Below are 27276 nucleotides of genomic sequence, written 5' to 3' on the forward strand. Positions count from 1 at the left end.
GTATGTGTTCTGCACCTAAATATGTATGGCGTCGCAGGCCCGTAGGAAGCAATTTCAGTTTTTTTTGGGGGGAGGGGGGGGGGCACAACCAAACATTTAAAAATTCCTTGACAAGGGAAAAAAAGGTCATCGGACGTTATTATTGAGGGGGCACAAGGTTTTCTAGAGTATTCTGTATATATCGGCAAAATTATTTGGGGCGGGACGCGTCTATATATATTTTTTTATGAAAGATTTGTTTGTACACTTCTTGATTACAATATATATCCATAAAAGGGCTTGCATATGTATTATAATAATGTTTCCTCACAAAGAATGGTGTTGGTGAAACACACCGATTTTAGAAACGCTAAGATAATCATTCCTAGACAGTATTCCAATAGGCAGAATATAGTGTATATTTAATTTACAACTCTTAGTTATTTGAAATTAAAGAAATTACAAAGACACACTACAAAATGAAATGATGAATTTAGACATACCTGCAAGGCATCATGTATTATCTGAGATATAGTACAATCTAACGCAGTCTTGTTCAAAAGATGTTGATAATTGAGATTTTCTACAGTGTTTACAACAAAATTGTGCCTTCTATTTAGGGCTGCGCAATAATATCGATATTCCGGTATGTTGTGATTCGTTAACAAAAAGTATCGTATTGCGGTACGTTTTTCCAATACCGATATACCGGCAAAATGACTGGGCTTTAGATTTTTAAAGTAAAATATGAAATTTAATATGTCAAAAACGTTTTCAATCGTGCCAAACAGTACCAAAACGGTAAAGGTTTCTGTTGTATGGTTGCATTTCGTTGCCAAACTGAAGTAAAATCAACTAGAACTTTTTTTTTACAACGAATTTATAAAAGTTTTTTACACTCTGCTTATAAATGGAGGTTAATGAAAAAGGAAAAGAGCATTTTAACTGTTATTATAAATATTGCAATACATATTGCAATACAGTTCCAAATATCGCAATACGAAATTACATGTACCAACAGATACCCAGCCCTACTTCTATTTATTAACAAAAATCAAAGTAAATGCCAATTCAATTGATGTTTTTGTCTGATTGAACTTTGAATATGATATTTAATTATCTTGTTATTTGATAAAGAAATTCATCGTAATGTATGGTGATAAGTGGTATTATACAGACTGACAGTTGTGATATTATATAACATTTAAATCAGTCGTGATATTATATAGCATTTAAATCAGTTGTGATATCATATAGCATTTAAATCAGTTGTGATATTATATAGCATTTAAATCATTTGGAGGACGTGACTTTTTCTTTGTGAAAGTATTACACAAGTGAATGCATGAAAATAATTTTTGAATGACCTTCAGATATCTAATTAATTGAAATCCACTCAACCAATAAGTGTGTAAATCATTGGTAGTTTTATAAGTTGTAGACGTTATATTACCTCTTGTGGTTAGCATTTTAGTTAAAACCATATCTCTTTTTTCTCACAAGATGTTTCATTTCCCCTTATTGTGAATTTCTTCACCAGATTTACTGACATTTTAATTCACATTTCACTCCACTTCTACGCTAATGGCTTGTCTAATCTCAAAGAAAGATTCCAAATATTCCTGGGAGATACTCAGCAAGCCTTAAGTATGTTAAAATAAAAAAGTATTCTAACTTTAGTGCTGGTTTTGTTAAAACCAGTGATTATAATATCAATGAAAAAATCATAATTTACAATTATCTCAACATTTTGTACATATATTTCTCAAGAAAGATACTTTTAATTTTTTAAATTATTTATCATAAACAATACATTATACACATATATAAACAAAAATCTTCATTCCGTCATCCATTTTTTTTAACATTCCTCTATTACAAATATTTAATCTGGTTTTGTGTTTCACTCATTTCAAATGTCTTGACAAAAACATATATCACAGTCATCTGATAATAAACTTCCCATCAAGCTTTACAGTTTATTTCTTCTTTTTCTTCCCTCCCTTCTTCTTTCCTTTTTTGCCCTTGCCTCCTTTCCCGCCTTTACCTCCCCCACCATCATCTTCATCAGCCTGGGCCGCCTTGGCACGTTTCTTCCCAAGTGGTGTCTTGGCATACCACCCCTACAAAAAAAAGTTAATTAATTTGAAAACTTGGGAACTCTATGAAGAATTAAAACCCTAGGATTATTTCAACATAAGTAATGTGAAATACATTTAAGAAAGGAAATGGTTCAAAGGTTTGGATTCAGATATTTTAATTTTTCATCAGTTTGTCAAGCTTCTTCTAACCTCTTTTCATGCATATAAATATTTGCTTTAGTAATATTTTTCAAAAGACATCTAATTATAATTAAAAAGCACAAAAACTTTCAGAATACATTGCAGGGCAAAAATTTAATATAAATTGTATTTTAACCTGACTGCCGTAAAAAGGAATGATAGTCTTTTATCTTGGTGAGAGTTATCTCTCTTACCAGAGGGTCAATAAACTTAAGCTTGGAAATTCCTAAATATGCTCTAGTTCTGTAGCTAGTTGTCGTATAACATGTAGTTGCATGAACACAAGATGTTGGATTGATCTTGACTGAGCTACAGTTTTATATACCATGTGAGTACCAGCAACTGGATGTTATAGCATAAACTTAAGAAAATTTTCATTACATCCATTTCCCAATCAAATGAAGAATTATTTTCCACAGTAAAAAGAACTGCTAGGTGTTAAATGGATCATTAAATTGTTCAACAATATAGCAATCTCAGGGCATCATAATCAAAGTCTATGAAAGGGACTTTAATTTTTTCAAAATTGTAAATAAAATATTTTTTTAGCAAATATGTGTGAATTGCATACACATTTTTTTTCCATCTCTCTCTCTTCATTTTGGGTGGGGGTGGGGTGGGGGTTAATATTAGCATTTCAAATATTTTGAAGTTATAAAACTACATAAAATATGTTTGTTTTGACTGACTTTATTAATATGAACCTTTCTTATATTTTGTCATATTTTTTTTCTCATTATAAATTCACCAATATATAATCCTCCTATACTGTATTCCCCCTTTTTAAAGAAATCACTAATTCTCCATCCTGTTAGAATTACACACCTTAAATGCCTCTTCCTCCTCTTTGTAGATAGGGTCAATCCGAGCGAGAGGAGCTATAAATTCCACCGACTGTAAAGGTTTCTTGGACAATGTTTGGATCCTCCTCTCTGTTAGGACCTGGGTGATGGCCGTCAACATGTGACCTGGTGTGTAGCCATCAGTGACTTTGGACAGGGAGCTAACATCCAGTATGTTGGTGATGACTCCATTGTTCTTTAAGATCAGCCTCCTCCATAGCACTGTCAAAAGTTTATTTATTTATTAATAAGTATGGTAAGTATTTTAGAAAAGGCAATCATGTCAGTAAAGACATTTTACAAAATATTTATTCAAAGTTAATTCGATGTGTATGAAGTACAGGTATATACTGTAAGACAGAAATATTTTTGGGGTTTAATTTTTTTGTTCATTTTGTTGATAACACTTACCCAAGAAATTGAATCCCTAACCAAATTTTCACATGGTTTTATATCTAATATGGTTATTTTTGTAACAATGAAATTAAGTCCCCACAACATCCTTTTAGATCATAATCAATAAATAATATAATCTCCACAAAAATTTCTGCTTCTACGTCAGTATATGTGTCTTCAAATAGAAAACTAATAAAGTAACTGTTGAACTTCAGTATCTCGAACATGGATATCTCGAATACCATGGATATGTGGAAGTGATTTGGGAATCCTAACCATAGATTTCTTAAGTATTTTACCCTCGATATCTCGAACCCTCAGATATTTTGAAGTTTTTTTTCGGTCCCATCAAGTTCGAGATAACAAGGTTTAACTGTACATGAAGGGAAAGTTATATACTGTATTAATTCATATACTTAAATTACATTTCATTCATGATACTTGTCTACTGCTTTTCATTCATATTTTGAAAACAGCCTTTTCCATCTATTTTGGGAAGAATTTTACATTGATATAGATCTTGAAGACAATTGGTAAAATGTAAACTTATTGAAAAAATGGCCACATTTTTCGGGGAAATTGCCTCTATTATGTTGTAATTTGGGGTCATCAAAAACACTGTGAAAAATTTAATTTTGAGTAATTTTACAAGACCTGCTTGAAGAGAAGATAAAGTTCTCAAAGCAAACATTGTATTTCAGTATCTAACTAATAAATAAAATGCTGTCTTGCAAAAATAAAGTTAAGTAAAATACAAGTAATTCATGATTATCTGCTCAAGGGCTTTTCTGAACAAAGTTTCTCTGTTGTCTTTCTGTCTATTAATTGTCTGTTATTTGTTGAGTGCACACTTTTATAACTTCTCCAGAACCACTGGGATAATTTCAACCAAATATGGCATTAAGATCTTTGGGTAAAGTGGATTCAAAATTTGTTCAAATGAAGGGCCATGCCCCCTTTCAGGGGGAGGGGTGGGGGTTGTTAATTAATCAAAAATAGAATGGTCAGTTCTTAAACAACTTTTTAAATATATAATCACTGAATCAGAAAAGAATATTACTTGATCAAATCATTGCCACAGCAAATAGATCAGAGTTATATGAGTATATATATAGGTAAACATCTATCAAAATATTTACAAAAGGAACAGGCAACACAGTTAGTAAAATTAATAAGTAAGCATCCCTCTAAAGTGTAAAGTGTTGGCTAGAGAGATTTATTTGTTGGTATCCCCATGTACTGTACCTTAAATTTAAGTTCAGATCAGGACAGCAAAGGATAGGGTTGAGCCAGAAAATGGAGGGAGGTGCATGTCAAATTTATGCCTGTTCATTTCTTAAATGTTTATGTTTTTGGAGGGAAAGGGAGGGGTTGCAAGTATATTGAAAAGTATCTTTCTTTTATATATTTAGCTAAATCTTCACATATATGGTTTTGCTAATACATATTCTTACAGTGTCTAGAGGCATAATCTGGTCGTGGAATGAGAATAATTCTCTGGTATAAACTGCACAACGGCTTCATCTCCCCATCAAAAGGACACCGAGAGGTTCCCACCAACAACAGACGATCATCTGACTTCACTCCTTTCATGGCCTTTGGCAGCTCTTTCTTAAGCCTTTTTGGATCAGTCTGTAATAAGCAAGAATGAAAGGTGTTTACTTCACTTGTACATAGGTAAATCTTCACACAGAGATTAAATCAACTTTTATAACAACTGCATGAAGTTTACAGTAATTAAAAAAATGTCACAATCAATATTTTACAGCTACAGCTGCATGGATACTTTTGGGGAAGGAAGATGATATTATTAATACTTTTATGTTGCTTGTAGGTTTTAATCTCTTTTAATAGAAAAAAAAAATTTTTTTCGTGCTCAACCTTCCAACTAGTACAGTAACTCTTATAGACTTACTGGATCAGTTTTTGGGATCTTCTTTTTAAACATCCTTTCACAGTCTCCTATATAAATCACAGAGGGCTGCAACTCTCTACCAACCTGAAATCAAAGGATACACGGTGTGAAACAAACAATAATTAGATGTGTTGTTATCGCCATGAATACCCCCACAAGCAGCCAAAATTTCAAATGCAATATTTAGTTTTAAAGAACAATTTAAGGTTCGCTTAGTGCCTTTGTTGGCCCTGTGAATTTCAGAAAAACTGAAACTGCTTGGTTTTAGTTGACAATGCATTAAATATCATTTAGACCTTTGATGACTGCGTATCTATCAAAAATGACTTAGTTTTCTGACTAGTCAATGCATTATGACATCATGAAATGTGTCATTTTCCTCATATCCTGAAAAATTCTACAAAAACAGCCAATTTTTAAAGCTATTTTTCGATATTTAATATAGAGCGCAACCTCTTATCTAAAATATGCAACTTTTAAATGATAGAACTATTTCTGAGGATTACAAAACATGTTCTATTTTTTAGATCAGAGGGTGCACTCATATTATTTCTCTTCTGTGAAAGTACTCAAATATACCTGTTTTCCTTAAAATTCAAGACCAATGCAATTCTATGAACCCTGTTTTCCAATACCTTGGCTTTAAGGAGAAAATTTTTAATAGGAAATGAAAGCACTAAGTCTCTACTTTATCTTGATGTATACTGAAACGCAAAGAAATGCAACATTCTATTTTTTTGGAAAAGTATTATATATAGGATACAATTTTGTATCTAAAAAATAAGGACATCTTCAACTTTGTAAATATCGGTAATTTAACAGTTAAATGAATTTCATACCATTACCAGAAGTTAAGTTTGGGTCTGCTTAACAGAAATCAAGAATTGCATGTTTAACAAAATATTTGGCAATAATTAATATGGGGTTTTAAGGATTTGTATCTGTTCATCATAAGTAATGCAGCAATGTTTCGAAAAATAAATTCTCCTTTCTTTTCCATAAAAGATGCCAAGGCTTCCTAAAAATGACTTAAGTGCGCATTTCTTTTGCTCTAGCTGGAAAATCTCAAAATAAAGGTGAGTTGCAGATGCAAATATGCACCCCATCACGCCTCAATAGACTCTTACGTATCGCTAGCATAAATGACAGTCCTTGGACTGGAAGTCCAAGGGTTTCTACACTGCACTTGGATAGAGAAAATTCGACCTCATCATCTGAAAAACAGGCATTTAAAAATGGCAAAGAATATTTCTTTCGCTGAGATCTCGAGATTGATGAACCTATTGCATCGTAGAAATCAAGATGCAACTGTTGCACATGGAAGTCTTGCACGCTGTAATTGAATGGCCGGGGTGGGGGTGTTTTAACATTCATGTGTTACTTTCTAAAGTTAAAAGATAATAATTTAACATTTTTATCAAATCTCTGATGTTTTTAAATTGAGTTTAAACCCACTGTATTCATTTTTGAAAATCATTAGATAAAAAATTAAAATATTTGTATATTACTGCTTGTTGCATATAACTTTTGATTGGTTAAAGCTATGACTTTCATATTTCAGATGTGTATTTCTTGTGGCAAAACCTTTCTTTGGGTACCATCATATTTGACCTTTTGACCTTGGAGTTTGACCCAGTTTTGCAAAACGTAAACCAACTCTAACCTTGGTCATAACTTTTGAATGCTTGGTGCTAGGGCTTTTATACTTCACATGTGTAATCTTTGTGACAAGACCTTCCTTTGGATACCAACAACTTTGACCTTGACCTTGGAGTTTGACCTACTTTTGAAAAACTTTAACCTTGGCCATAACTTTTGAACAGTTGGTGCTAGGGCTTTCACACTTTACTTGTGTAATTCTTGTGACAAGACCTTCCTTTGGATACCAACTATTTTGACCCTTTGACCTTGACCTTGGAGCTTGACCTACTTTTGGAAAACTTTAATCTTGGCCATAACTTTTGAATAGTTGGTACTAGGGCTTTCATATTTCACATGTGTATTTCTTGTGACAAAACCTTCCTTTGGATACCAATAATTGTAGCCCATTGACCTAGGAGTTTGACCTACTTTTGAAAAACTTTAACCTTGGCCATAACTTTTGAATGGTTGATGCTAGGGCTTTCATATTTCACAGGTATATTCCAGGTGTATTTCTTGTAAGAAGTCCTTTTCTTGGGCACCATTAATTTTGACCATTTGACTTTGACCTTGATGTTTGACTTACTTTCGAAAAACTTCAATCTTTTCCATATCTATTTAATGGTTGCTGCTATGGCTTTCATATTTTCACAGATATATTCCTCGAGACAAGACCTTACTTTGGGTACCAACATATTTGATTTGCATTTGAGAAAGTTTCACCTTCACAGTTGCCATAAGGGGACATCAGTGTTTCACAGGCACATCTTGTTTCCTAAGTTCAAGATGGATAACTCTGTCAAAAATCATCGGACCACGACTAAATTCAAACTTGACCTGCGTATTCCTAAGACGTATCCAAATGTCACATTTGAGTTGAATGTGTGCAACTGTTGCAGAGATAATGAATGGAAACTGAATGATGACAGAATGATGGAACAGGGCAACACTATATGCTCCGGCCATTTTATTCGGGGGCATAAAAAGTTACTATAGTACAGCTGCATAAGGCTGTATCCTATATTTCTGTTGGGTGTTAAATACCCTTTGTGATTGTTATTTTAGAAAAAAATGCTTCAGCAATTCCATAAATAAAAACCAAGAGATCTTTGGGCTATAATGCTCTCCTGAGTGAACTTGCGACCCTCTGTTTTTCAGAAGAATCAAAACAACATGGGAATACTTCTGTTACATTATAACTAGTATAACTTTCCTGTTCTGGAGAGGATTTTTTTTCTTCTTGATATACGATCAGAAACCTCTGGTTAAGTTGAGCTAATGATTAATAACATGGAAAGAAAAATCATTTTTAGAGCTATATACCTATTTTCACACTAAACAAAAAACTCTTGAGATAAATTAATTTGCTAGATTGTTTACATTTTATTTTTCAATGTATTTTGAAATCAGTAGTTTTTTATTATGACAATTAAGAATCTTGATGAAATTTCATAGTTTTTGTGTTACAATTGTGTTACAATTACTGATCACTTATTGCTGACTTTTTGTCAAATTGTTTAACTGACAATAATGAACTCATGCAGATGATTAATGTGACCAACATGTTTTGATATACGTGTACAGCCTGTGTGCTATCTTTTGAAAATTAATGATTTTTGGACGTTGATCCATTAATAAATAAAAAAATCAATCTATGTACAACTGCACGTAAACAATATTTTCTCTCTCAATCAATAAATTTAAAAATACCTTGAATACAAGATGTATGAGCATTTTAAGACCGTCTTTTCCAGGGTATTTGCCAGCTATATTTGCTGCTGTCAAGTCAAACATGTTGGCTCCAACCTCATTACAGATAGCCTGGACTAGCATTTTCTTCCCTGTACCCCTTGGGCCAGCGAGGAGGACAGACTTTGTAAGTGGGGCCTGTTCATGAACTGCTTGGGACCCTGGAAAAGAGATGTTACATGTACAGCAAATATTTACCTGTTCAGTACATCCTTGCAGGTATGAGACATATAATAGTGAAAAATATTTAAAAATTAATACAATTTTTAAATGATCGAAACATCTAATCCTCAAAAATATTTAACAATGGATTAGTAAAGTCTTCTTAAACTTCCTACATGAGTGTCTGCTGAATAAGTGTTAACATGACAGTATACTGTTAAATTTGACTTATACATGTAGTTTTTCTTTATGATTGTCAATTTATTGAAATTTAATCATATTTTTACAAATAATATAACTATTTAAGTCCTTTAGGCCTATATCTTAATTTACATGCATTCTATATTCTTCATTCATGGTACTTTTAAAGACATTCAAGCTTAAATTGACTTGCTAAAATATTTAAAGTTCCTGTGTCAAGTTTAAAACTCTGTACACCTATTAATATCCTATGCAAAATTACATTCTGAAATTATTGATCACCCAGTCACTGTGACAATTAGTACATATTGTGTTCAAAACCTGACATTGAAAAATATATAGTTTAGAACTGCATGCGTTTATGTTAACAATATCTTTCAATGACATCATTATTTTTTACCAATTTTTCAAGGACACAACACAATTTTCTACATATTGTAATAAAATTTATAAAATACTTTCAATTTAGTAAATGTTTATTGTAAAAGACAAGACATGACATGTTCGTTGATTTAAAATCCAAAATGGAAATCCATATTTGTTCGAAACAACAAGCCGCGAATTGATAAACATAATATTACACACTGCGCAGGCGTTAAACAGACGTCGCCTTTCTTCCTCCACGTGCTTGTATAGTGATTCCGCAATTTTGATCAAAGTTTTTGAGGTAATTAAAGCACTAAATTAGGTGTAATTTCCAAATAAATATCTGCAGATTCCTCATTTAATGTCGGACTCCCCAGATGATGCATATTTAACAAATAATAAATATGCAACAACTGTATACATATGTATTATACAGGAATATGCATAGGACAATGACATGGACAATAAGAAAATGTATCATATCAATTTCTAAGTTCCCTATGATATGTTGCTCCTTTGATACTGTTAGCGACCTGTTCCGATTTTATAAATTCATTGTGCCAACTGTGTTTTAGTTAATTGGTTATTAAGGCATCTGCACTCTGATATATAGTGGCCAGAGTAAAAGCTCTGAGCCTAGTGCAAAATTTCAATGCAACTTTTATAAGACACAACTAATAAAAATAGAATAAATGAAATTTGAAGGAACACATTTTAAGTGTGACCAAATATTGTTGATTCCTATAGAGGTATTTCCTGTGCAGCATGCCAGACACATATATAAGAATCAATTCCCCTGTTTTCTGTGTGGGAGGGGTCACAGTTTTATCTGTTCTCTCCAGAAGAAGTAACACGTACTTAATCCATGTCTGTCTGTGAGGAGTGACACTTATATACATGTATTCAAATGATGATTTTATGTTTATTCTGTTAGATGTCACACTATTATAATGTTTGTCTGCATGAGGATCATGCAGTCAAATTTTTACAAAAAGACACATGCAAATGAGACATTTTCTAGACACACTAAAAGTGAAAGAAGTCAAAGATAAAATGGATGTTTTTGATGTTACTGATTCAGTATTTTCATATAATATTTCTGATCAAATATTTTGCAGAAAATGGCTGACAATGGCCTGAATTATGTAGGGTTGCCAAAGCCCAAAATAGATTCCACCAATGAAACCACGAATGGTGCCAGTGAAATAGGAAAAATGCTGTTTTTTGAAATAGCAGTTCTAATTATATGCATGCTGTTAGTCATCAAAGTTTTTAAAAGGTCAGACTTGAAAAACTTAAGTAAGGTTTAGTGTTTAATTTTAATCCTTTTTTAATGCATTTGCAAATACCAGTATACAGTGGCGCCGCATTTATCTGGACGCCATTTATCCGGACGCTTCACCATCTGGACGATATTTTTTGGGAACCGATTTTTTCCACGTTATTTTGTCTCATTAATCCAGAAATTCGCGTTCCGTATCCGGAAGATCTATTTCTACTACAAAACATAATAGTTCATTGAAAAATGACTTGTTTATCCTGACGGTAATTTTTCAAGAAACAACTTTTTCACACTTTTCTTGCAGTAGTGTTAATTGTTGTACAAACATTGACCATGCTGTAAAATCTTTCTTTTTAATGTACCTCTGTCTATAAACGTACATTACTTTAGAAAAGAAATATAAAACTGGCGTTACGTATAGAAGTTGATTGCGTTTTTCAAGGTATTATTTAATGATCGAAATTCAAACTTACGTCTGTAGAATAAAATATTGATAATCATGAAGATGATTTTGTTTTTAATACTTTCATTGATTGCGTGTGTTTGGGTTAGCTTGGAGCATTCAGGTAATTTTATAGTAACCCTGTGTAATGAATATACGGGGACTGTATGGGGTTAGTTTATATCTAAACATTTTCAATGATGATGCTGAAGTCACATGCCAAAGAGAAGGCGATTAAATTCACTGTGTTTAAAAAGGAGGTCTCAGCAGAAAATTGCCTATCCATTTTTTATTGTATAAATTACATTTTAATATATTTTTTCTTTAATTAAATATTTCTTTTAAAACTAAAATAAAAACAATAAACCAAATATTAATGTTTTTTCTTTGCCGTCACATTTAATACAAGGATGTGCATATATACATGCTTGGAGAGTGTTTTTTGAGGAGTGATTCAATTATCTGGACGATTCATTTATCCAGACGATTTCATTTGGGACAGAGGTGTCCGGATAAACATGGCGCCACTGTACACATGTCAAAATATCTAAGTATTAATATATATTAGTACTTGAAAGATACATGAATTACCCAAAATGGGTTGAAAATTTTTTATTGGCAGACAAATTTAAGGAGTCAAGATTAACTAGAATATAAAAATCAACAGGGATTGACATTAACGGTTGTCCGATTGCCCGGGACAAGTAAATTCTCAGTTCGGGCAAGTGAAATTGTCAACATACTTGTCCGATTGGGCAAGTGAATTTTTCTGATACAAATGTACATATTTATTTAGTTTACATTAATTTATAAATAAAACAATAAATTGAACACTTGATTTACGCCACACACTTGACTGACAATGTTTTGCATTTGAAATTCCTTGGTAGCATTCTGGATTATACCGTTCATTTAAAAATCGAGTTTGTTGTTTTCTTTCGTAGGAAATACACTCTACGTCTAACAAAATTTTGTTAACTTCTTATTAGGAAATTAGATTATTCAAGCACAGAATATAAGTACAGTGTAACATGTTGTATCCTGATCAAGGTAAGATGTATGTTTCGTAGCAACTATCTTCCTTAAGCATTGCTTCACAGTTATCGCTGAAAATCACGAATTACAAAATGATCCTACCGCAAATAATTTTCAAAAATATGATATTTAAAAAGGAAATGGAGGGTTATTGCTGCATGGCAGTGTGTGTTAACAGGTTACATTTACAAGTACATTTACAAGTGGTATACATTTATGTACAAATGCAGGATCAAAATTTTTTCAGGTACCAGGTAGCTCAACTTGCCAAATTGACAGTAGTGTATTTCGTCACATTTTTTCTTTTCATAATGTTTGCAGTAATTAATAATTTTCGTCTTAAGTTCCATCCTAATTTTGGGCAACCAACTTTTGCATTCGGACAAGTCAAAGTTTGAGATCACTTGCCCAAAGGGCAAGTGAATCTGAAAGTTAATGTCTATCCCTGATCAAATTAAAAGAATGTGAATACTGATAAAATTAAATTTTTATTTAGTACTTGAATATATCTTTAAAACTGATATTTGACATCTTTTTTCTCTTCTAGGTGCTGATACTAAAGACAAGGGGGAGCTGCAAGCTTTCATTGATGTATGAATTGAATAAATAATTAAATGAAAATTAGATCTCTTTGTGAAGATTCAAACAATAAAATGCTTTCTTTAGTTGAACAATAAAATTCTTCCTTTATACTTGTTAGTATGGGAATTAAAGTTGCCACTATTGCCTGTACATGTTATGTAATTTTTTTTCAACACTGGCCTTTGTAACATTGAGCTTTGTAACTTTGTCATTTGACTTAAAATGAAACATTACATATAAATCTGGCATTTTGATTGCCCAAGGATGGGGCTATAGCTTTACCCATACATTGAAGAAAAAAATTTAAAAAGCAGTGAATTTGTCAGAGCCTGCTCAAGTGTTAAGTACTTCCTTATTGACCTTTTGGTTGACCCTGCAAAAGGAAACAACTTTTGCAAAGTGTGGATTGGACTATTGATACACAATCTTAGTTTTTATAAGAAATAAAGGAGATAAATTCAGTAGAATATGTAAATATGACACTATATGGTTCATGTGATCCAAATTTAGAAAAAGGCTTTGTTCCTTGAAGTACATAACACATAATATTGCAAATAACAAGGGCATTTGGAATAAATATGAATTTTACGTTGAACTTTGGTATCTCAAACACTAATATCTGAAGTACCATGGGTATGTCAAAGTGATTTGGATGTCTTAACCACTTATCTTTCAGAGTATTACCCTCAATATCTTGAATTCTTTGGCTATCTCACTTTTTTGGGTCCCATAAGTTAGAGATAACAAGTTTGACTGTATTCCCACTTAATAATTGTGCTCTGAATTGTCCACTTAAAATTATTGTCCTCAAATGTAAAGTAATTTTGAAAAAATATTAATGCAGCACAGGGTAAAAAATGAGGTTAATCATCACTATGGAAATAAAAAATATGTAATTACTGTGAGGGAGAAGAAAAGAAAGCTGACGAACAAAACTTCTTGGTATACATTATGCAAATAATGTATGTATATTAAATGTAAGTATGCCTAGGTATGAATCTGTACATTTAGGTTTAAAGGAGCTTCCTTTGTTTTCTTCATTAAATGTTATTACTGTTTTACTTTCTTAATTTACAGCATGTTCAAGTTTGGTACATATATATATTATTGGTTATATATTCTAAAATAAAGATCTAAATATCAATGTTAAGGATAGTGGACATATTCATATCAAGGAGTATAAATTTATAAACACTTAGGTTTATTGCAACAAGCTTCAGTTTTAAAAAAATGCTTACCGGTATATTACATGTATTGGTATATATAAGCTTTCTCCTGAATATATCACATATTTTCCTATTTTACACTAAAAATTAAAAATGTTTTTACTTCGGTTAATTTGTTTAACCACAATTAAGTAGTCCATCATTTTGAATACCTGTATGAATTGATTTTTGTTTAATTTGATTATATACAGTACAGCTCACGAGTTTCTTCCACCCCACCGTGGAAAACACACGGTGGAAAATACCCCGTGTTACACCGTGTACACGGAGTTCCACCGTGTGCGTATATTGCGATTACACCAAAAATGCACCGTGTCACACCGTGGACATTACCATTTCATCGGGTGACCCTCAGTGTTCCACCGTGCAAGAAAATTACGGAAGAAAATGGTTTGTTTATAAAAATAAATTTTAGAATTGAAATCATAGGTATGTTGGTTTAATTGCTAGAAAGAAATAGTATTAAAATGAAAAATTATTTAATTCAAACAGCTCACTATCATACATGTGAGGTCGTGACATAACACCGGCGTTCAGTGTAGACTTTGGTTCACCGTTGACGGTATACATGTATATATCAATTGAATAAATTTATTTTGATTTCTGTTGAATTCATATTTCATATTCATTTGAAAACAAAAACAACTACATGTTGATTGTGCAAATTAATACATTTCTGACGTATGCTATAAATGCGCAGGTACAAATCCAAGTACATTGTCTTTGAACTTAATAATTATTCAATGCAAAACATAGATACGGATCGATAATTTTAGTTGTTATTTTCTCTGCGAAATAATATGGTAGTAAAGGTATTGACAGTAAAGGCATTTACAAATAATACCTATGATATCAGATAACTAATTTAGCATCATCTGATTACTACATCTTAAATAATAATAGTGAAAAAAAAATGTCGAGTCAGTATATTATGATATTCATATGGTATATGAATTAAGTCTTATTTTGCAGAAATAAAATAAAAAAAGTAGACCACTTATCAATGAAGATACTAAGTTGCTACATGTGAGGAAGAAAAAGTATAAGTACATGCAAAAAAAAAAAGCAAAACACGTAGCATTCACTACAAAATCTTATAATACGCAGTTTGGTAGTCGTACAATCGACAAATTCACATGAAAATCAAGCAGTTGTATGCATCCATTGATTCAACTTGACATTAAGAGACATAAATGTAAAAAAAAAATCAATGTTTGAACGTTTATTTCTGTCGAATATGTAAAGTGTCAGTATTTCTATCTGGATATTCTTTTTTATTACTACTTAATCTTCTACGATTAGTACGAAAAGTAAAAAAAAAAATCGCTTGAACTGCCAATGCAGCATTCTAAAAATTCTTTTACAAATTATATACTATTCACTTTTTTCGTAATAATTAAAAATTATTTTGAATTCCATATTTTATAATGTTAAAATACGAGAGAGAGAGAGAGAGAGAGAGAGAGAGAGAGAGAGAGAGAGAGAGAGAGAGATATTTTACTTTCAGGTTCATCCTTCTGTTCTTTTTTTTTTCTCATATACATATAATGTATCTCTCTCTTTTTTTTTAAGAAATCATAGTTCACCTCCAGTTTTTATTAATCGAAACGAAATAGAATTGGTGCAATTTAGGTACAAGTTCAACGCATCACACACGGAATCCAAGTGCTCTACCTGTCAATCAAATACCGGATATCGATGAATTGCAGAAACTTCTCGTGTATGTATGGAGTCGCTCCTTGGCTAATATATTTCACACCTGTTCAGAAGAAAAATATATTGGGACATTCAGTTGCTGTGGCCCTTGGGACATTATTCACTCTAGGCGAGTGTATACTATACACCTCGACTGGCTTCGAAACTTACACGTGTCGGGAAGTTAATTGGAACTTGAAAAATAAACAACTATTTATTTAATTGTTTAGAGAATTTTTAGTACAGCAACTTATTCAAAAAAAAAAAAAAAACAAGTTACAGTTACAAACGAATATTATTCGAATATTATTCAACTGGTTATATACTGTAACATAACTTACCGGTGAAATGAAGAAAAAAAATCATAACTCTCCATGTCGTAAAATTGTCTCTCTTTCGTTGATTTTATTTATCATTAAAATGTTATTTTTGAAAAGGATTAGAATAAATCCTTAAAAAGGACAGGTAATACAATAAATAGACATATGTAAATATTGTTCTTTTTTTAACATGTCCGTGTAGAAATTACCCATAAAACTCATTATGGAAAGGGGGGGCTGTTATTACATGTAGGGAGAGCACATATACAGTATGCTTGCTTTTATTAAATGGTTTGAAAAATCTCCGCTAGGTACTAGTAAAACATAAAATCTTCAATCTAGTTTTTCATATCTCCTATGCATATGCTTAGTCAGGCAGTGAACCTATTAACAATTAAAGCAGACTTTTTTTTTCCATACACGTTATACGGAAGAAAACTGTTTGGCTTTTTAGTTTTTACATCATTGTTTAACATAGAACATATTGCAGAAATATCATTTTTATTGAATAGTATCATTGGAATTTTTTTTCCATTATCGACGTCATTGACAATTGTTGAGCATAATTATTAATAACGTTTTACATCTTATCGTTTACATATTGTGATTATTCTTGGCGACAAGTTTTGTTGAAAATGTTGTGCCCATAATGCTTCGATCTGTACACAAAATGCAAGTTAAATATTAAGGTTTATACTTTACATATAATTCTGAACAATTACAGACACAGATGAAAAAGTGGGGCATCTTCAATACCTGGATATCAACATTTCATATTTTCTGATGGGCTGGGCAGAGATTTACTCATTACACAGAGACTACATCGGGTCTCATCTCAATATGGGTTCCATTACGGGACGGAAATTTAAGTCAATCTTTTTTTTCATCCGATTCAAATTAAATTAAATAATATATTTTCTGTGTCGTATTTTGATGTAGTAATTATTTACATATACACCAGTTTCTACAGTAATTTATAATTTTAAAAAAGTACGTCGGATAAGATAATCAATTGACACTTCCACATGGATTTCCTGAGCACAGTACAAATGCAGAATATTCCTTTCTTATTTTTTTTTTAAATTTAGATTTAGCTTTTGTTTTACAAACAAAATAATTTTTAAGAAGATATCTTCCAAATAACACAAGATTGCTGACTACATTGTAAAATTCCGTCCTTGTTAAATTCATTGACACGTCAGTACAATATCGAAAGTAGCAAAATGCACGCTGCGGATGATATGCATTTCAATGCTTTTTATTTTAAAATCTTCAATGAATTATTTTAAAGTCATTTCATACCACTTAACGTTGATTAACCAGCACGTAGTTCCACGGAGCAAACGCACCGTGTCCCACCGTGTACACACCGTGTCGCACCGTGTGCCAGCTTAGCGTTTAAAACGAAACATCAAAGACACCGACATTTTTCAAAGTCCACGCAAAAGCGTGGACCAAGGGTCCACCGTGGCCGGTGTTTTCCGGAAGATACTCGTGAGCTGTACTGTAAACAAATATGCTAAAGAAAAGAACAAATCTATACTTATACAAACAAACTATAATATTATAATTATTTAAATTGATAAGCATGCATCCTCCCAAGTAGTGCAGATTGAAATTTTGTTTGAGACAATGGCATCCAGAATAGAAAATTGTCCTCTATTTTATGATTAAAGGTGTAATTTCATATATTTGTATGACTTTTATGGTTTATTGCAACAACTACAGACATATGTAGGATCTCTACAAAAAGTCCTACATAAATAATTATACTGGTAAAAATATCAATTTTTTGTCTTGCACAAAAGAAGTAAATTAATACTTATAACTTACCCAGTGGTAATATCCCAAATTCAGTCACCAATCTTCTGACATCACTGAGGGAGGGCATGGGTTCAATATTAGCCTGTCTGAGTGTGGTACCAAGATAACTGTACTCGCCCTCAAACTCGGACAGACGAATCTGAGGACACCTCACTATGATCCCCTCCTTGACTAGCTCCTCATAGAGGGACTCTATTGTCCTAGAATAAGCATTGCAGTGTGTTAGCTTCAGTATATAATCACTATATGTTAAATTATTTTGTTCAGTCTGAATACTTGTCATTAATTAATGCCTAACAATCAGAGAATTATCCAATTTCTATCTCAGAAAACATCAAAAGAATTTGACTGTTAACTTAACAGAAAAGAAATTAAATATAAATGACTTCAAGGACATATAGTGTTTTGGATATCTCTCAAAAAAGATTTTTAAAAAATGAATGTGCCCGCATGTATATTAAACTTAACATGCATGTATTGCTTAGGCAAAATCATACTTTGAGTTTAGCTGAAGAATATAAAGTTTTCTCACCTGTCTGGAGTCAAATCCTTTTCCTTCTTCTTCTTTTTTCCTTTCTTTCCACTCTTCTTTCCCTTCTTCTTCTTCTTTTTCCCAGATTTCTTTCCTTTTCCTTTCTTTCCCTTATCTCTATCAACAGCCTAAAATCCAAACACAATTAACAAAATTAAGGAACATTATACATGTACCTTCCCTAGTATATAAATACTATAAGGACGATTGATTTGGAGTTTTCCGGGTATTTGTTAGAGGGATAATAACTTACAGCTTTCAGATTTTTCAGCTCCGCCCTCATCAGTTCATCCACCTGTATACGGATTTCTTCTTCCACTTCTTTCCGTTTTTCTTCTTTGATGAGTTCAGCATCATGTTTCTGGGAAAAGTTGTCCTTTTCATCCCGAGTCATCCACACAGATTTAAATTTTTCTGTTCCCTCATTGATAGATGGAACAAAGCTAGACTCTGCCATTTTCCAGCCCTCTTCCTCTTCCTGAAACAAGAATCTAATTTTTATTCAATGTTCACATGGTTATTGGGATGTACTGACCTGATTAAATAATTAATATAAACAAAATGAAAATTAGGCTGAAAAAATTTGAAGCTGAGGTTAGTGTATGTCAATATTTTGATGAATTTAAATTTATTTTTGCCATTTTGTGTCAAAATGACACTGAATGAATAGTTAAGGATAGCCAAAAAAAAAAAAAAAAAAACCATCAGTTTATTTCCAAATATTGGGTCAAAATCAGATTCTACTTATAAATTAGAGCTAATTCAAAAGTGGTACCATCCTAATATACTACATGTTTAAAGCAAACAACAAATTCAGTGTTTCCTTTCAAATACCTATATAATTGCCTTTAAATATAGTCTGAACAAGGATTCAATCATTGAAAGTAACAGTACTAGGTATATACAACACAAGGTTGGCCTTGTATACATCGTAGATCTAAGTTTTAGTAATTTTTAACCAACAGATCTGATCTCTTATCCTAACGTTAAAATACCTCATCATCTCCTCCTTTTTTCTTTCCTTTTTTATCCTTCTTTCCTTTTTTGTCCTTTTTCTTGTCCTTTTTGTCCTTCTTTCCTTTTTTGTCTTTCTTTCCTTTCTTGTCTCCATCCTGCAATAACAGGGATGTACTATCAATGTTTCTAAGGAGGTTAATCAGGCGGAGTTAAGATTTTGACATTGAAATATAAATACATGTACATGAAGATACATGTATATTGAGATCCCTATTCTCCAGAACATGTTGTAGATTTGACTGACCTTGTCATTCAGTTCAGCCTCCAGCTCCTCTGGACTTTTTTCCTTGAAGATCAGAGCTGATCCCCCATCATCCTCATCTGGGTATTCTGGAAACTTTCCTTGTGCATCTCTGTAATAAGAATGTTACACATTATTCCTATGTTTGATTTTATACACATCTTCATTTATTCATTTATATACACATGACGATTTAATTTTTGACTGTCTCTTAATCATCATATATATACATACACTGATGTAATTTTATTTCATGATTTGAAACTCAAATGGGACCCTAGTGTTTAAAATGAAACAGGATTCCACTCAGATTTGAAACCATACATGTATTTGCTATTTTATTGTTGATTTTTCTAACTGCACTCAATTAACCATTGCCTGAATGGTTCAAGGTATAGCTTGAGCTTTCAATATGGGACCCTTTATTTCCTTGATTTGCTCCTTGTTGACTTACCTGCACATGATGAACCCTAGTCTGAATTCATCTTCATCCTGATTATCTACCACTTGATAAACCATATTGGTTCATGGTCTAGCTAGCTTAAGTTTTTAAATGATGTTTAATGCTAAGTTTCTTTGATCTTCTCCTTGATGACCTACCTGCACTCAATGAACCACTGTCTGATTTGGTCCATCATGGTCTCTTTAATGTCAGGACCCTCTGTTTCCTTGATTTTCTCCTTGATGGTACCCAGGGCTTGCTGGTATTCATTTTCATGATTAGACTGAGTGATCCGTCGTGTAGCTTCAGTTTTCAGAGCCAAGGCCTGGGGAGTGTTCTTGATACTTGTGGGTAAAGGCGGGGGTGCCTAAAAATAACCAAATATTACATTAAAAATGCAGGAGGTACTATTCAGAGTCTCTGTCAAATTTTATTCAAACTTTAAGTTGTGAAAGTGTCATTAAAAATTTGGCATGATATATCCTATATGTGCATTTGTTGACTTGTTTTAGAAAAACCAATACAAATACTAACCATGCTAACTAGAAGATAAGGTTCAATTAATGAATGAAACTGACACAGTCAATTTATATTGAAGGTTGATGGGTGAATTAAAAAAAAATGACCACCAAACTGAATTTTTTTGGCAAAATTCAACTACTTATAACATATTTTTCACGTTATATCATCATATTGCAAATGCATTCTAGTTTATAATCCTGAAGTGGCAATAGAATAGACAATTGGATTAAAAAGTTTCAGAATTTTCATTAGTAAAATTTCTTTTGAAAAAAGAAAATATCATTAAACCTTGAAAGACTTTTTAAAATACATAATCACAAGAAATTATAGTTTTTTATGCTTCAAAATGGTAAAAGGGGTATAAATGATTAAATCTAGACCTTGAATGAGTATCTTCTCTTGTACATGTGACAAAAAATTGGCTTTTTGATTGTTACTTTACATAATTTTTTTCAATTCTGGTTTGAAAAGTTTTAATGTGAGAAAAATATGAAGCAATAAAATTCCCCAAAATTCACTTTTTTGTCCGTTTAAGTCAATTCTTCAAATCTAAGCCAAAAAAGAATTGTTATTTACGACTTCTCTTACAAAAAATACTAGATTTTGAAGTGACCCTATGTTACATTATTGTGTTGCACTCCTGACATCTGATATGTATTTTATTTAACATTGTTTTAAAAATTATAACACACAATAACCCATTCTTACTTTGTAAATTAATTTGTCATGCTGGTATTTTTCATTGTTTACAGCAGGTTTTTTATATTTTGAAGACCTTAAAACATGATTATTTGCAAAGTGTAATATATATAAATTGTATTTAAAATATATGTGAAATGATGAAAACTATTCCCTGAATTGACCGTAAAATTTCTGTAATTTGTTGATAGACATAGCATTTTGAACATCAAATAGTATCAAGCATCTTTTTTTCAACTTATTTTTTTATTATAGATAGTTAAAAAGCATCGGTAATTATGAAGCAGTTTTGTTGCACTCCTGACTGCAGTAAAGTTTAAAATTAAAACCATAGAACACAAAAATTCATAAAGATCGAGTTGGCATCATCAAGTGGTAATGAAATTGTGCAATACTTATAGTCCAATACTTCATAATTAAAACAGATGAAAGTATTTAAAATTCGCATTTTATCTGGAATAATTATTATACCCTATTTTATGCCAAAAAACTAGCTTAAATGTATATTTAGAAGATAAAATATATTTTAAAGCGTATTTTCCTTCAGAAGACAAACACAGTAACCCACCAGAAAAATTCTACTCATCATTTTTTCTTTATTTTTATTCTTATTGGATGATTTATAATTCTAACATATTTGTTGCACTCCTGACCAAAAGCATTGGGGCCTTTAAAGTAGAATTGTGAAGTGAAAATTACATAAGAACTTGTTCTGTTGTTTCAGTGAAGTTGAGGAGGAATTACTTGAATTTTACGACAATGTTTTAGTGTGTTTATTTTCGTTCATTAAAAAAATTCACAAAAAAGATAAGAACATATCTGAATTGATAAAATTGAAAAAGGAAGGATTTTAATAATAAAACTGTCAATAATTTAGTATTAAATTATACAAAAAGATCATTATTAATTAATGAATACTTCTAAGCATGAATAGAAGTGTTTTCGTCACACAACTTGAATCTTTAAAAAAAATGTGTTGCACTTCTGACCATAGAAATATGGATCTGAGACACAGACAGATCCTGTAATTGATAAATCTATTTGGTAAAAATGTTCTTTGTGTCTTTATTTTCTAAAATAAAAATCAGAAAATCATATAATGATAATAGTTTTTTCATGCTTGGGAGCAAAACATCAAATGTTGCACTCCTGAAATTTTTGGGTATGCACATATACTTGACTCTCATTAATGCTGCTTGTGATTTATATAACATTTTTAAGTTTTAAAATGTATATCAGTTATTGTTTTACACTTCGAAAATTCTTTTTTGTCTTAACTTTCTCTCAGAATTTTACAATTGATGTTTTTTTGGCAACACTACATTTTTTCTGTTGCACTCTTTTGTATTTTGTTTGATAAATGTATTAATGGTATAACATTTTTTTTAAACATCTGCCATGACCATAACTTGATTAAACAAAAGTTATGACAGTCCACATTTAAAGCTCAATACTTTGAATATTATCAGGAAAGTCTTTATTTTCAGCATGAAGCATTATTTTTTATTTCACAGATCTCCAAAAAATATTGAAATTTCAAAATGTCACAAAAAGGTGTTGCACTCCTGACAATTTTAGCATCATTTTTGGGCATAACTTTTTTGTTAATTGAGATATCAACGAGATATTTGGCAGGTATTTAGACACTATCTAAAGACATATGCTGAGACATAGGAATCTATTTTCATTGCCTGTATTTTTAGTGTGGGTTGATAAATATGCGTTTGGTCATTTTTTTTTAATTCACCCTGATCCATCTTATCAGGTCAATATCTTATTAAACTAAAAAGGTCTTTATTACATGTATTTTTTAAGAAATGGTTAGTGTTTCAAAAATTATTACGTTAACAGACTCAGTTCAACTACTATCAAATTCAGTGGAATTAATCCACTACATATTGCATATATAATTTGTGCTCATAGAAAACATCTTATGTCCAAGCATGCAGCTTCAAAATGTTTGTACTTTTAACAAAAAAAGGAGATCAAATTACCATGCCAATGAATATCATTTCTTCATCCCTTTCTTTTTTTGTTCTTCTTCTTTGTGCAAAACCTTTCCACACCTTCAAACAAAAACAGTTTTACATATTTTAATATATTGGCTTTAGGAAATTATCCTATAATTATAAGGATTTATAATTATGACAAATATTTTCCCCTATGTTCAGAAATTCAGCCCAATCTTCATAAAGCTAAACATGTGTATTTATGTAAATTTCTTTTTCATTTTTAAAGAATAGTTTAAATCCAAGCAAAAAACATTTACAAATACAGAGTACGTAATATGATAATTTTTAGCTACCTTCTGAATTCGACTAGCTGCTACATCAGGGTCGAGGGTAGGGGCACCCTGAGTCTGAGCTTTCCTGTCTCGTTCCTCTTGCTCTCGAATTTCCTTCATAAATTTGGCTCTGAGTCTTCCCTGACGGGCTCGCTCATGAACTTGAATCAGCTTAATGGCATCTTCCAAGGACATTTTAAGTTCCTCTTTTTGCTGCAGGAAATAATAAAAACATTTAAAAGTTTCTGTAATGGTTATTTAATTTTTTCTGGGAAAAAAATAAAGGAATCACCTACAAAAGAAAGCATTATATCTTTATTCGTAAAAGATTCATTAAACCTCTGCCTTATAATGAAAAATATATACAGAATTTGTGTATTCTTACAGTGTATCAAACATTGCAAATAAAACCTAAATTAAGACAAGAGGCCCCTGGGCCACAACACTCATCTGAGTAACCAGCCCTCCTGTTCTTCAGAATTTTTCACCTATTTATTCCCATGAAAAATATTAACCACATAATGTGATCCCTGATCCTAATCCAAGGGATTTGCATTGATGAAACTTTAATATGTCATAGCATGAGTATTCCTCAATATCAACATGACTATCATGGCCTTCCTGTTCTGCAGATTAATTTTTCTCTGAATACACACATTATGTAGAATTTTATCCCTGAAATTGACCCCAAGGTCTTTTACTTGAACAAAACAAATCTTCATTCATACAACTTAAAAATTCGCTATGATTAAAAGAAATTTCAAATCTATCTACTCAATTCATTACGAAGCTTTCACAAAAAATTTGTCTTTTCTTAAATTGCCCAGTGGTTCTTGAGAAAAAGATATTTTTAAAAGATGTCTGGACCACTAACATTTCTTATTTATCTCCCCTTGAATGAGGATGTGCCCCTTCCTATGAACAAGTTTAAATTCTCTTTAATCAATGAAGCTTTGTGGCAAGTTTGATTGGAGGAAAAGTTAAAAATGTCTGTGAAAACTTAACAGACAACATGTATGACAGAAAGATGGACACGAAGCACTCTTTGATCAGAAAAGTAAAAACAATGAATCTCAAAATCTGATCACATGTATGCATGTACATGTTTATGGGTCACTACTGACTAGAATTTTAATTATACCTTTGAATTTAAAAATGGAAGCAAATTCAACTATGGTATACATGCATGCATACAACAAAGTTTGTGTTATCAGAATGTTTCAGAATTTCAATGGTACTCTTTTTCTCTCTCATTCTTGACATGCAGTTAGATCATTCTATGTACAATGTAATTTATAACAATCCTACAATTAAATCATTCATTCAGAATTAAGTGAATATCATAGGCTCTATGGCAATTTTAGTATAACTGACTTTTTATTTTCAATGAAGCGCACTACAAGAGCAATTAATATAATGTACAAACAAGCAAAATGCAGTATAATACATGCCCTAATAAATGTAAAAAGTCTTTTCAGATAGAGTTTATGTCTTTTTAAATATTAAACACATTATGCTTAATATGTATAAGCATCACTGGAGTTATACTAATTTCAAAATATTTAACAATAGACTAAAACAAAGAAAGTTTTCTTAATGCTGTGAGCTGATTATAAGTGTGTCAGGCAGAGAGCTGTTACAAACTTTTGCTCAATCTCTATTAAATGTAAAGATTCTTCAGTAGCATATAAAGCACTTGATAAACACAGTCTTTGAATACATATTGTATGCATTAACACTTACAAATGCTAAACGCTGGAGTAAGAAAGATAATTCAAAATGAAGTCACAGTGAATCAAGTAATGCAAAATCTCATTTCATGTGTCTCATAATAGATATAGTCATGTACATCTGATGTAACATTGTGAAAGCAGCATTTGTTTTCATACAAAAACTATCAATGTATTTGCATTATATAATATGTGATAAATTTATAAATAATCCTACTTAGTAGTGTAGTATTTCATCCCTTTAAGTGCATGGTAAATGAATTAACTGCTCAAAACTTTACTGTGTTAGAATTTAAATAGAAACAAAGTAATATATTTCTTGAATATATATGGAAAATGTTGTATGTGACATTTGGCTTTTCAACTTAAGCTTGTGTTGCACATAAAGATTTCAAAAAAGAAAAAAAAACATGAGCAATATTTTTTAAAACAATTTGACAATATTGTTCATAATAAATCAAAATAAAAGTCGTAAATATGAATGCAATGTAAAAAGTTATACTTACATCTTCTTTTTCTTGGGGCCCAATCTTGGCCAGTATTTTACCCAACAATTTTTCTCTTTCTTTTAAGACATCATATCTCTCATTGATAAAGAATTTTGGAATAGGGATTTCAACATCATTCTGAAACAAACAATATCAATGCAGATACCAAGTAGGAAGAATTACTGTAAAATACTAGTATTAAAGATGATCTCTTCTCAACTGCAAAGTAAATTCCATGATTTAAATTTCATTTATTTCTGAACATTAATATAATACAATTGTTGATTATTATTAAAAAAAATGATTCGTCTAAAATCAAAATTCAGCAAAACATAATTCATGACATATACACACATTTAAAAAATATGCAAATTGCATTCTGAATCTAGAAATCAATTTTTAACTCTTATGATTTCCCCAACCCTGATCGATGTATCTGAATTTTTTTCTAAATATAAATGAATTTACCGGAGTTAATTTCAAATCAGACAAAACATCATCAAAGTAGTGATACTCTGAGAACTCAAGGTTGACCATTTCATGCTTCAGTTCTAATATTCTTCCCATGGTTCCATCCAAGACATGACGTAATACTCTTCTCTTCTGCGGATGAACAATCTGGTCATAACACTGCTCCAGCTTTCTGAAGATTTGGATGTATTTTATGTACATGGTAGCCAGCAACTGGAATGCAGCCAGTCGGTCCTACACAAAGAATACATTTGAAAATCATATATAAATAAAGTGATTGATTAACAAAATGTATGTGTATGCATGTGTTTTATCAATTTTTTTCTTTAAAAAAAATGAGGATAGAATAGGCATAATTCTTTCAAAGCTAATAATTATTATTTTCAAATGACATTCCAGTTCTTTAATATTTAAAAGGTCCATTATGCATGCCTTTCTGAATAACAGTATAGCCTTCTTGACATATTTAACTGTAAAATGTGTACTTAGTACGTCAAATTGTGTACTTGAGATATAGTCACATTTATGGAACATTTCTACTAAAATACAGGATAAGATTCATGATGGTATATTGCATGCATGCTAATAGGCATACACAATGTATATGCCCAATTTCATAAAATGTCTTAATATGCAGTCTCAGGCATATTTAACGCCAGTATGTTTTCTTTAAAAAAAAATACTGACTTAATTATTCATTCAACTAACTACTGTGTAGACATTTAAGGATAAGGATTATATGAATAGGTCTATGAGGACCTAAAAGTCTTGGTGAATTACATCCTGTTGTATATCAAATTACTCCATACCTTTTCTGGTTTTGGAGGCTGCTCTGGTATCTCCTGTTGAAGGAGATCCATGAGGGAGGACTGAGCCTCCTGCCATTGTTTGTTGTACGTGCTACAAAAGAT

The 27276-nt window shown here is 31.4% G+C and overlaps 1 protein-coding gene across 1 annotated transcript; it reads right to left on the bottom strand.

Moving 5' to 3' along the window:
• Positions 1–1757: 1757 nt before the first annotated feature.
• LOC133187442 (dynein regulatory complex protein 11-like) lies at positions 1758–27274 on the bottom strand. Its single transcript, XM_061322817.1, has 16 exons — positions 27175–27274; positions 26363–26599; positions 25913–26032; positions 23698–23889; positions 23387–23458; positions 20330–20538; positions 19733–19841; positions 19467–19583; positions 18725–18949; positions 18472–18599; positions 17949–18139; positions 8766–8965; positions 5415–5498; positions 4954–5131; positions 3087–3325; positions 1758–2102 (listed from the first exon to the last, which is right to left on the bottom strand). Exons 1-16 carry the CDS (start codon positions 27223–27225, stop codon positions 1959–1961), a joined length of 2496 nt encoding a protein of 831 aa, XP_061178801.1. The 5' UTR covers positions 27226–27274; the 3' UTR covers positions 1758–1958.
• Positions 27275–27276: the final 2 nt, after the last annotated feature.

This window comes from Saccostrea echinata, unplaced genomic scaffold (assembly GCF_033153115.1).
Source record: "Saccostrea echinata isolate AGI-Se365-2 ecotype Australia unplaced genomic scaffold, CSIRO_AGI_Sech_v1 ptg000015l, whole genome shotgun sequence".
NCBI lineage: Eukaryota > Metazoa > Mollusca > Bivalvia > Ostreida > Ostreidae > Saccostrea > Saccostrea echinata.

Bases quoted from the DNA above. Each gene is read 5' to 3' on its own strand.
- LOC133187442 (XM_061322817.1), bottom strand. From the start codon at position 27,225: ATGGATCTCCTTCAACAGGAGATACCAGAGCAGCCTCCAAAACCAGAA. The intron at 18,950-19,466 runs GTATTTTAACGT...TTCTTGTTTCAG, and splicing joins AAAAAGGAGGAGATGATGAG to GAAGAGGAAGAGGGCTGGAA. The intron at 2,103-3,086 runs GTGTGTAATTCT...TTTTTTTTGTAG, and splicing joins AGGAGGAAGAGGCATTTAAG to GGGTGGTATGCCAAGACACC.